Raw genomic sequence first — 12,216 nt, forward strand, 5'->3', positions numbered from 1 at the left:
TAGCATTTTCTAAAAATGATTTTTGGTTGATGTTTCACATACGAATTTTCAGAATGAAGAGAAAGTTTTTTATGCTCTCTGGGCGAGCATTGACATTAATTGCTCTCTGATGTGTCTAGACTTCCTGTAGAAAAAAATGATTCCGGGTGAAATGTAAAGGCAAATTACAGAGAATAACATAAGCTACTGCATAAAAATGTGAGTCATGAAAATGCAATTTAATCCTCGCGACTATAGATCGAAGTCAAATTGAACTCGCTGTCCGTATAGATCAATTGTAATCCATGACATGGCAACACTATTTACCGCTCAGGTTCAATTCAAAATCAATTAAAATTTGCATGTTTTTTATTTCTGATTGCTCTTGTGAAGTATAAAATTTCATACAAATTTCAATTTGTCCTTAACTTCGACTTCTGCTCACGACTGCCTGTAACTCATTAAAATTAAAACAAAATTCAACATTTTTTGTAAAAAATGGAAAATGAATTATTAAATGCATCTTTTTCAATTGAATTAATTAACAAAAAAGTTCTTGATGTAAAAAATAGTAAAAAAAAATTCATCTCTTTTGTAAATAATTATTAGCGGAGGTAGATTTACATTGTGAAAGGATGAGTTACAACATATTGTGCTTCTTTTGCATGAACTCTTCCGATACCAGTTGCAGGAGTTCCTGTAAAAAGAAGGAAATTGTTAATTTCGACGGGTTTATTCAAATATTTCAGAGTAGGTCAAACTTTGTGCTGCGGCACACTAGTTATGACAATGAATCAGCTGTCATATGTGGTTTTGGTCGTATTTACCACCAAGGTGTACCGTGACACAAAGTTTGAACAACACTGTTTAAAACAACCACAAACTAATCCCATTCCATTCAAATCCCAACTTACCAGCAACATCTCTTCCTGAATATTTGATTCTTCTTCCACACATATTTTCAAATCTTGGCTGAATGAAACTCCATGCGCCCATATTTCGATGTTCCTCCTGACTCCAAATGCAGATTTTAGCGTTCTTATATTTAGCAAGTTCAACCTGAATATCATGTACGGGGAATGGACACAAGGATTCAATACGTATAATAGCAACATTTTCAATATTCTTATCAATTCTCTCATTATTGAGGGCATAATAGTGCTTTCCACTGCATAAAATAATTTTCTTGACATCCTTAGGATTAGCAATGTCATCAGGAAGTACGCTTAGGAAATGAGTTCCTGGCTCAAAGTCTTGGAATTTTGATGTGGCTTCAGACATTCGAAGCATTGTTTTCGGTGCAACTACAACAAGTGGTTTACGGAAATTTCTAAGTATTTGTCGTCTCATGGCATGGAAGTACTGTGCAGGTGTTGTTGGGAAGATCACATTAAAATTGACATCGTCACCATCAGGTATTGTTTCTTTTGAATCAGTCATTTGAAGGAATCGCTCCATACGCGATGATGAATGCTCACTAGCCATTCCGTCCATACCGTGGGGTAGAAGGAGAACGAGGCCACTTGAATGCATCCATTTTGCTAAAATTGAGGGAATTTAGTGGATTATTATGTGAATTATAGGTACGGATCTAAGACTTACTTTCACCACTGGAAATGAATGTGTCAAATATAATCTGAGCACCATTATAAAAGTCACCGAATTGAGATTCCCAGATGATTAAGTTGTTTGGATTATCAATACTCATTCCATACTCGAAACCCAAAACTGCCTCTTCCGATAAAATGCTGTTTGCAACTTCATACTTTCCACCAAGACCACCTTTCAATGAATTCAAAGGTACATAGACCTCATTTGTATCCTGATCAATTAGCATTGCGTGACGCTGTGCAAAGGTACCACGTCCAATATCCTCGCCTGAGAGTCTTACGTTGTGGCCTTGATACATGAGACTGCCGAAAGCCATTGCTTCAGCTGTTGCCCAATCAACAGCATTTCCTTCAGCTAGTTTCTTAATTCTTGCATTTATGAATGTTTTCTTAAGGTGTGGATGTACGTTCTAAAAGTATGGAATTTAAAATAGTCAGAACATAAGAATAGAGGAAGGCATTTTGTCCTACAAATTCAGGTGGTGTATAGACCGAACTACGTCCAATATAGCTCAACAACTCCCAGCTCATTCCTGTATCCCAAATTGAAATATTTCCAGGTGCTTGTCCAAATCCTTCCCACTGCTTTCTAAAGCATGTAGAATCAGGCACGAACTCTTCAGCATGAGCCAACTCACTTGCATAGTAATCAAACTGATGCTTCTGTATCGACTTAATTTCATCTTCTGTTATGACATTTTCTGCAATTAATTTATCTGCATATTGATCGGGAACTGATCTGCGAATATAATAATTTCATTATAAAATTTATGGACAATGCTAAAGAAAAATCTCATTTACTTTTTATCTCGAATTAATTTATACATGCACGGACTCGTCATGGTTGGATCATCGACTTCATTATGACCCCATCGTCTATAGCAATTGAAATCAATGAAAACATCTTTGCGGAACAATCTCTGATAATTGAAGGCTAATTTTGTAGCAAGTGCAACAAGTTCTGGATGTTCACCATTAACATGAATGATTGGTGCATTGACTGATTTTGCAATGTCTGTACAGTATCGACTAGATCTAGCACGATCTCCTGGTGTTGTATATCCAATTTGATTATTAACAACCATATGAATTGTTCCACCAATGTCATAATTTGGTGTATATGCCATCATCACACACTCCTGATTAATTCCCTGACCAGCAATTGCTGCATCTCCATGAAGTATTACATTTATTACATTACTGCCAAATTGCTTTGATTCATCATCATTAAATGCACCATCTCTTAATGATTGCTGCTTTGATCGTGTCTTTCCCATTGAGACTGGATTAACTGCTTCAAGATGTGATGGATTGGGTAACATTGTTAGATGAACTTTCTTTCCATCAAATTCGTATTCCTCTGATACGCCTAAAAGGTTGAATAGAGTTTATAATTAGTCAAGGTTAAGCTTAATCTATTCAAGATATTTTCATGATAAGGCATTTGTTTACAAAAGTTTTATCAGATTAAATAAGGTTTGAGAATGTTTTTGTTCTCATTACTTGTATTCAGACTTAATAAATTGCAAATTGTGAAAGATTGTGATAAGATAAAGTGATTATGAATTATGTAAACAATGTCAGATTGCTGAATCATCTGAATTAAGCTGAATTGAACTGAACCAGCATATTACTACTGATTTCTGTCAATTTTCAGTTCAATTTCAGCATATTCTACTTACAATTCGAGCATCTACTTACTAAAATGACTAGGAATGTCCATCATTGCATTTGTCTCGCCACCAAACTCTGGAAGTCCTTTGTATTTTCTAAAAATTCTTGCTGGTCGATGTCTAAATAAAGTCACTAAAGCACTCAACTTTCCTCGATGTGGCATACCGAGAACAACAGAACTGACGTCTTCTTGTGCTGCACTTTTAAGTATATTAAGGAAGAAAGCAACCATTGATTCAGCACCTTCGCCACCATAACGTTTTATTGCTGGTAATTTTGCATTCATAAATCTATCAAATTCTTGGAACTTTATCATTTCTGTGATAAGCGTTCGCTTCTCTTCAACTGTGATGAATTCCTTCTCTTCCATAAGCTTTTCATAATTCTCCATAAACCATTCGCGCTCATATTCATCCTCAATTTGCATGAATTCAACACTTATATTCTCGCAGTATGTCTCTTCAAGTTTCTTCTTCAAATCAGCAACAGTTTGAACTTGTGAATCACTAAATGACACAATTCCGTCAAGACCGGCAAGTTCTCTTGACTCTTCCAATCCATAACGAGACATTTCAATTTCCGGTACAACATCCATGCCATCAAGCCATTTAATTGGATCAACTGCTGCAATTCGATGTCCATGAACTCTATACGCATTAATCCATGCATTTAAATTTGCATTTGCTTGACGCGCTGCCAGATGTGTTTGTGGAACTGAAAATGAGTAAAAAAAATCATTAATTTCTCTGGTTTCGCTCTCAAAACTCTATTTGTGCGTTGTGTTATCAATTCTACTCTTAATAGGAGATGTAACGTCACCGTACAAAGTGTGTGAAGGTTGGAATGATTATTTAAATGAATTATAAATTATGTTCGAAGATGATGAATCAAACTTCTTGTTTTCTCTACGACATTGAATTTATTTTGGCTCCTTTACGAGATTATAAAGTAATAAAATATTTCCGAGTATATTTTCACTGCTGGGTGAAATCTGATTTTACTGATTATCGTATTAATTTAGTCAGTCTTTATATAATTTGAACTTCCTATCTCAATGCCGACGAGCTTCAATATTTTTATGAGATGCCGAAAATAACAACAATAGAAAATATACAACAATAACCAGATGGTTGATAATGACTGTTTTGTATTGGTGAACAACACTTGTCAAAATTAAATGTTTATGTAATTATGATATGGCAGAAATGGTTTGTTTGGTCGTAAATCTTATCAAATTTACTGGTAATGGATTGTTGAACAGTGGAACTATCTTTGTTTGATCAATGCAATAATAATTGGTAAGAAAAAGCAATTCATCTAGCTTCAAACGTCATCTAACAACAAACTTTGTAAATAAATATCAGATATTGATAAATTTTGGGTGTGGTAATTTACACTGTTACTAAATTGGAAGTTCTAAATATAGAATCTTTCTAAAAACCTGCTTTGTAATTGTAGCATAATGTTATCGTATTTAAGAATTTCGTACGGATTGTATTATTTATGTAATTATAATGTTTATTCTTTGAAGTTCAAATACAAACTAAACTTTTGTAAGAAAAAGGGGCTTTCAACAATTCACAATTAATATTATTTAAATGTAAAATGAACGTTATAACCTGATAATGTCGTTAAGACACAGAAACGTTAAATTAACGTAGAGATACTAAGACAAGTTGAATTCAATTTTTGCCAACAACTTTCCTGACAAAAGGCTCTAAAAAAGTCATTATCACTTTCAGAAGAGCCAAAAATTATTTTTATTATGCAAACATTGACTTTGGAATAAGAAAGAACAAACGAAATACTTCTAGAACTGTTGTTTTTGGATATTTGTCAGCCATTCTTTAGTATTGTTGTGTTAAATTGATTCTGAATGCTTAGTTTCTGTGAAATTTAATTATTTTTTGGCAAAAGGTTCTACTTTACGTGTTCTTTAAGAGACTCGTGTATATCTTGTTGTCACATAATTAGCTTAATTCTATACTAATCAAGTTATATTCCAAATGGACCAAACTGAGCTTTTAAGAATGTGCCTTCTCAAAAAATAAGAATCTTTAAGAAAACAAACTATAAATACCCAAATTTGACCATTAAAAGCAGCAATTTTGCACTCAATTCAAACATTTAATTGAGTACTGCTACACCCTCGTCACTATAATTATCTGTTCATCGCATTTTCTTCAGGCAAAATCTCTTGATATTCCACGCACGTCTTCTCACTTTCGTTTATTATAATTTTTAATTCAAAGTTTTTCTCACTGTAATTGTAGCTAAACTGTATGATGAATATTTACTTAAACACTTCACTAAGTGCTTAACAAGACTGATAATTGGATTATAAATATTTGCTATTAGTAACTGCAAAATGCTCTTATTGATAAGATTCCATACGAACGTGTCAATTATTAAACTGTAAAATATTATTCCTTCTTGATAGCTTAATTGCGCTATTTGTGAGTTTAAAAGGAATTTCCTTGTTTTTGTATGAATTTATTATTAATTCGTGGCCTCCTATGAAGTGTTTTCAAAAATAGGCACAAAGTTATTTTGCCTTGTCAAAAAATGTAAACAATTGGAATTTTAAAATATTATCTTCAAAAATGACATAAATTGAGCATGGAACAAGATCAATAAACTCAAAAAACATATGTTTGATACAGAAACAATAACATCAATGCTTAAAATAACTCTAAACATCATGTTTAAGGAATTTCTGTCATATTTTCTTGGATCTAACTGTTTAGAACATCCGAAATAGCTATAAAAGTCTTTCTGTCATGCAAATCTCATAAAATTCCAATCTCTGATCAAAGAATCTTCTCATTAAATGCTCATTCAGCAAGGAAAACAAATAAAGTCAGAAAGCAATGCCCTGAGAAAATCAAAACACACGAATACATTGATCTCATATCTTCGATGCACTCTGAAAAGCAACTCTCTTTATGAATCAACAAGTAGTCACGACTAAACTTAACATAAGCACATGTAAATGCCTCAAAACGACTATTTAAATTATATTTTTCTTCTTCTTTTTGGCATACACGAGGTTTACTTTTGACATACTGATAACACTTGAGCTGCTTAAAAAGTTCAATATTGAACTATATTCATCGACCAAAACAGAATGAACATTCACTGCGTATTTGTGTAACGCATCTCACTCAATAAATAAACACAAAACATTTAATTTGTAATGTTTTAGTTCCATGCTTTAAACTTTAAAGCCGATATGAAGATACGTGACGTTTTAACTCCGCACAATACACTCAAATAAAAATTAAAAACATTCAAAAAAGCCTTCTTTTCCTTTAAGATTTAATAAGAAGGATAAACAGCACATGATAAATAATTAATATTGCATACTTTTCCATTCCTTCTTGACTCTCGGACGATAGCCGTAGTAGGAAGACTCATTGTGATAACATGCAACGGAGAGTGTCTGATACGTCAAATATTTAAACTTTGTTTTATTGTATTGAACACTTTTGATTAGATTTCGGTACATATTGTATTATATTTGATTCTTTATTTTCAGTCCATTAATGCATAAACAACAGCATAAGTTAAATTGCGTAATCTCAAATTAAATTGATTAATTCCAGCGTGTTCAAATTAAAGTAAAAATTGTGTATTTGTTGTTGTTATTGTGTGAGATTTGAGAACTTCACAATTCTTCACATGCACTGAAAAACTCAACCGATAGCGATGAAGATTGAACACACACTGAATTGCTCACAGCTCTCCCGAAAAAAATATAGAAAAAAAGAATTTAATTTTAAGTTTTTTTTTCTGTGTTTTTACGCGCATAATAAATATTATATTCACACGATGATGTTATCTAGACTTGCATTTGTGGTGTTATTAATTAATACAGTCAAGACATTCCTCCTTCTCATTTTAAATAATTATTTTGCAATTTTCAAATTCAACGGTCATTTTAAATTCAAATTTATTCTGCCCTTACCGTTTTCTATGATTTCAAAATTTATAATTTGCTATAAAATGTTTATAACAAGCTAAATTCATATTTAATTCAATTATCTGTATCAATCACACTCTAATATTACTATCAACATTATCAATGATTACTTTTCTTCCTCATCTCAACACAGATTTCATTCATAATCTTCTAATCACAATATTACAACAACCAAAAAATAACGGAAAATAAAAATTTAAACTATCACTTCAAAACAGAGACATCTGCCCTATACGAGGGCAAAAGCTGCGTTGATTGCTGAAAGGGCATAAAATATTTCGGCTTTTTTTTGTGAATTTACTGCTTTTGTTACTTAAAGCAGATATTTCTGATCCTGAAGTGAAGAGAACAATAAATCAGCCAAAATGGTAAGTTAATTAATACAATAAACCTCTTAAATGTGAAGATTTAAAGGAAAAACCTTCGAGGTTAAATAATTTGATAAACGATTCGAATTGTTTATGCATCACAAAAATCATCAATAATGAAAAATGTTAATTTTATTATGATTCCAGACGATCGGAAAGAACAACAAGATGATGCAACATCTGAACTATCGAGTTCGTATAGTTTTACAAGATTCCCGTACATTTATTGGAACATTTAAGGCATTTGATAAGCACATGAATTTAATATTAGGAGATTGCGAGGAATTCAGAAAAATTAAGCAAAAGAACTCAAAACTTCCTGATCGTGAGGAGAAGCGAGTACTTGGATTTGTACTTCTACGTGGTGAAAATATAGTATCATTAACTGTTGAAGGTCCACCACCTCCAGAAGAAGGTTTACCTCGCGTACCAATTCCAGGTGCCGGTGTTGGACGTGCTGCTGGACGCGGTTTACCGCCACCGATGGCAGCAGCTGTTCCAGGAGGATTAACAGGACCAGTTAGAGGTAATTATAAAGATCCAGTTAATATTTATAAAGAATCTAACAAATGTTATAATTTACAGGTATGGGAGGTCCAGCATCTGTTCATATGGCACCACAAGGAATGCCACCAAGACCGCCAATGGTTCCAGGTATGGGAGTTCCACCTCGAGGACCACCACCAGGAATGATGCGTCCCAATTTCCCACCACGATAAACCACAAAATTCTATTCAATTTCATCATAATAAATTTGAGTATAAGTAAACTTAATTTTAATCATCATATTCCGTGTGTAAAACATTTTCAATTGAAATAAACTGGATTTTGAAATTTACATCTGAAATTGCTGTTTTATAATTGAGGCATTTATCCTAGTTTGAATTTTTTCAGTTATTTTCTTCGTCATGCTGTGGGCTTATGAATGTATGGACTTCATATGGACTTAATTTGTCCTTTTAAATGTTGATAAATAATTCAAAATTTTTGACGATTTTAACGGAAACAAATGATTTGAATTTTGAAGTACTAGATTTCTATAAATGTAGAATTTTGAGTTTTTGAAAACCGTTATATTTTGAATTTTTGAGATTCGTTTAATTTTGAATTTTAGAACGCCGTTAAATTTTGAATCTCAATAAACCATTAAAATTTTAATCTCATAAAACAGTTAAATTTAGAGCAAATTTTGATTCCTTTGAACAATTTTTTTATTCAGAAATAATATCAACTGCAATGTGTGGATATAAAATCCAACTACTAAGTCCCGATACGATCGAGTTTCTTGTTATGACTGCGAAGAAAACATATACCGTCTTCTCTCCGCCTCTCTCACAAATGACTTTATTTTTATTTTCTTTTTCTTTTTTTCAAAAAAAGAAAGAATGAAATACGTATGGTACGATTCCAAAATGTGAGTAAAATAATTTTTGAATAAATTTTCTCTTCACATTTATTTATTTTTTATTACTGTCACATTCTGTGGTGTCATATCTTGATGATCGAGAATCGATAGAGGAATCAAATGAAATAGGATATTATATAATATTATTATTAAATTCTAAAGGGTACATGCCAAATATCACGAATCGTTCTAATTGAATTCCACAGCCAAAATCTATTTTTAGTCCATAAAACGACACAAGTATGTGAAACAATAACAACAGCTGAGTCGTTTTTGATATCAAAAAAAAAAAAATTGTCATAACATTGATATTATTTCCAAATTTGCCATCGCACGTGTAAGTGCTAAGAACATCTTTAACAGTCAACAATCTCTCCTCAATGTCTGTTTATGGTTTTTATTGTGAAATGTTTTTATTTTGTGGTCTTCATTTCTATTCATAATTAGAGATGTGTGCGTGTGTGCCTTAAAACCAAAATATTCCATTTTACCTACATCTCTTAACCGTTAACCTTGACATTGAGTAGCCTTTGATTTGTTTTTGTTTTTATAGATTTTTGCCCTCATCGGATTCTGCGAGAATTTTGCATAAAATATGCTGAATAATTTGAAATGGAAATGATTTATTGGACATATTGAGTGACATCTTGTGGATTTCAATTGAGGTCATTTCCATTTTATTTGATTTTCTGGTGATTTTAAAATTCAGAGATAAAAAAACAAAAGAAATTTTCATTGTTGCAGCTTAGAGATTTAATTGTTTTATGTTGCCCTAAAGCATTGAAAACATTGATCCATTTTACGCAGGAAATACAACAAGTTGTTGCAATCAAAACATTGAATTAAGCAACAAAATTACAGAAAATTCGCTTCATGATATGACATTTTCATCCAGAATCGTTCAATTCAGAGATAAAAAAACAAAAGAAATTTTAATGTCATAACCTTTGATTGGTTCTTGGCTTTGTGGAAATTTCACCTTTATGTATCTGTTATCAGTCAGTTGAGTAATTCCTAGATTAAAGATACGAGTCATGGTTTATATTTAGAGCTTGGAGTCATGAATTGTTTCTGTAGCTGAATGGAATGATTTGGTATTTTTGGAATTAGATTATTCTATGGAAATTTGATGTGTATTTTCTTTTGGGAGAGCTTTTATTAGGAATTTGGGTAGATAATATTGGAATTTTAATGCTTTAGGGGATTTTGAGGAAAGGATTAAAGAGTTATTGGACAGTTTGGGAGTCGATAAATCAGTCAATGCCAAGTTAAGGTATAAAATTTAAGTACTGGTCCACAAGATCGTCCAAACAATGCTCATGAGCCGTTTGTCGTGTGCGGTTTTGGTCGAGGCTTGCCATCAAAGTGTGCCTTAAACAATAAAAGGTTGCCCATTACTGGCTTAGAACCCAACCAACATTTGCGGTAAATTCTAAAAATGCAAATTATATTAAAATTCTCAAAATTCATCATCTATCCACAATTATTCATAATTTTCATCAACAGCTCTAAACATTTCCAAAATAACCAGCACAACTATAACCGCAAAACAATCATAAACGATGGTTTAATTAAATAATTTTTGTAAATTTTCAACAACCGGAAATTGTAACAAAATTCATTTTAAATTCCATTTCCAAAGTCATCGACCGTTGTCAGCTTGTTAATTATTAATTTTGTTTCTAGTTCCTCTCGTCCTTATCATAATTAAATTTTGTGTGAAATATTCTGTACAACATAATTTTTAATGCCTTAACTTTAATTAAAATATTTCCCGGTGCCATAGTTTTCACATCCACATCATTGTCAATATATGAATACTGTTAATGTGTTAGCATGGCTGAAATGATATAAATTAAAGCTTTGATGCGTTTCCATTATAATGGATTCGTGTTCCTGAAATGCGAAACATTTCACTTTAATTCCATTTTGACGTTAATAAGCTTTAAGAGAAACGAATTAATTGCTCTAGTTTTTGCGTACGCAAAATGAATCCTGAAAGCTCCTGAAAGCAAAAAAACAGTCAGACTAAGCAGCGAAATGAAAGTGAAACAAAAAAGTTTTTTTTTCATATTTCTCGTTAATGAGTGTGAAATGAAACTCGATGCTGTTTCCCACAACTGTTACAGCCTTTTTTTTACTTCTAAGCTACATACACAATACTAAATCATCTTTATTGTTATATCCACGAATATTTTATTCTAGTGTTGTACATGTGGTTTTTAATGAAAATATATGAAAATTAGGAGTATTGTCTCGTACAGCACTGTGGTGTTGGAGTAGAGTTGACTCTGGGGTATAGAGTCATATGTAGTTGGATCTGCAAGTGCGAGAGTTAGGCCTCTGTGGCCGAATGGTAAGGCAATCCGGAAATTGGATTCTCTCCGGACGTGGGTTCGATTCCTACCGGATGTTCGATTTTTCAATTATTACAAAGGGTCTTGTCGATATGACAGAGCATCGCGCAAGAGCTGTTGTTGAAGTCGACTCGATTTCGCGCTCTGAGTCGCATTAATAGTTCCCGATGCCGTTAGTTTCCGGGTAGTCGCATTCGCGATTCCGAGAATTTCATGAATTTGTCGAGACCGAGACTTCAGGAAGCTTAATTTTCCACAATGCACAAGACATTCTAATTAGATTTTCATATCTCATTAATGCAACGAATAGCATAGTTTTGGAATAGCACTGCTATACAATGCATGCACGATAATATTAAGGATATCTTCAATCCTCAAAGTTAAGAACACATGTGCTCACTTAATAAATGACTAACATCTATTAATCATCCTTATTCCCAAATCACAAACCCATAATAAATAGATTCCTTCCAAAGAAAGACAAGCTCCAAATTAAGATCTAAAAATATCTCTAACTCACACATCATCCTTCCGAGAAAATGTAAATTGCGATAACATCTAAACCTAAACTCCGTGGTCTAGCAATTTAACAGAATGTTTAACAAATTCTCATGCAGAAAAATAAATTTTTAATTTTCAGCAAACACTCGCAGTATTTTTGATGTTCATGCGAGAGATTATACAGTAAATAAAATCTAAGCAAGCATATTAAAATGTTTATTTGTTGATTTAAGGGAGGAAATTTGAAAGTTAAAATTAAACTTTTTAGGCATTAAAATTTAAATTGCTCATTTTGTTTAAGATCTAAGGAATCAAAATTAAGAAAGGAATATTTTTGGTA

The 12,216-nt window shown here is 32.4% G+C and overlaps 2 protein-coding genes across 2 annotated transcripts; one reads left to right on the top strand and one right to left on the bottom strand.

Moving 5' to 3' along the window:
• Positions 1–330: 330 nt before the first annotated feature.
• Positions 331–6,992, bottom strand: LOC139098512 (probable 2-oxoadipate dehydrogenase complex component E1 homolog). The gene is made up of 7 exons (XM_070650743.1): positions 6,630–6,992; positions 3,291–3,977; positions 2,391–2,958; positions 2,061–2,328; positions 1,582–1,999; positions 894–1,520; positions 331–676 (listed from the first exon to the last, which is right to left on the bottom strand). Exons 1-7 carry the CDS (start codon positions 6,769–6,771, stop codon positions 600–602), a joined length of 2,787 nt encoding a protein of 928 aa, XP_070506844.1. The 5' UTR covers positions 6,772–6,992; the 3' UTR covers positions 331–599.
• Positions 6,993–7,452: 460 nt separating this feature from the next.
• On the top strand, positions 7,453–8,460 carry LOC139098514 (small nuclear ribonucleoprotein-associated protein B-like). Its single transcript, XM_070650746.1, has 3 exons — positions 7,453–7,613; positions 7,761–8,139; positions 8,199–8,460. The coding sequence occupies exons 1-3, from the start codon at positions 7,611–7,613 to the stop codon at positions 8,330–8,332; spliced, it is 516 nt and encodes a 171-aa protein (XP_070506847.1). The 5' UTR covers positions 7,453–7,610; the 3' UTR covers positions 8,333–8,460.
• Positions 8,461–12,216: the final 3,756 nt, after the last annotated feature.

This window comes from Chironomus tepperi, unplaced genomic scaffold (assembly GCF_022539635.2).
Source record: "Chironomus tepperi strain 1889 unplaced genomic scaffold, CSIRO-AGI_Ctep_v1 contig_445, whole genome shotgun sequence".
In the NCBI taxonomy this organism is placed as follows: domain Eukaryota; kingdom Metazoa; phylum Arthropoda; class Insecta; order Diptera; family Chironomidae; genus Chironomus; species Chironomus tepperi.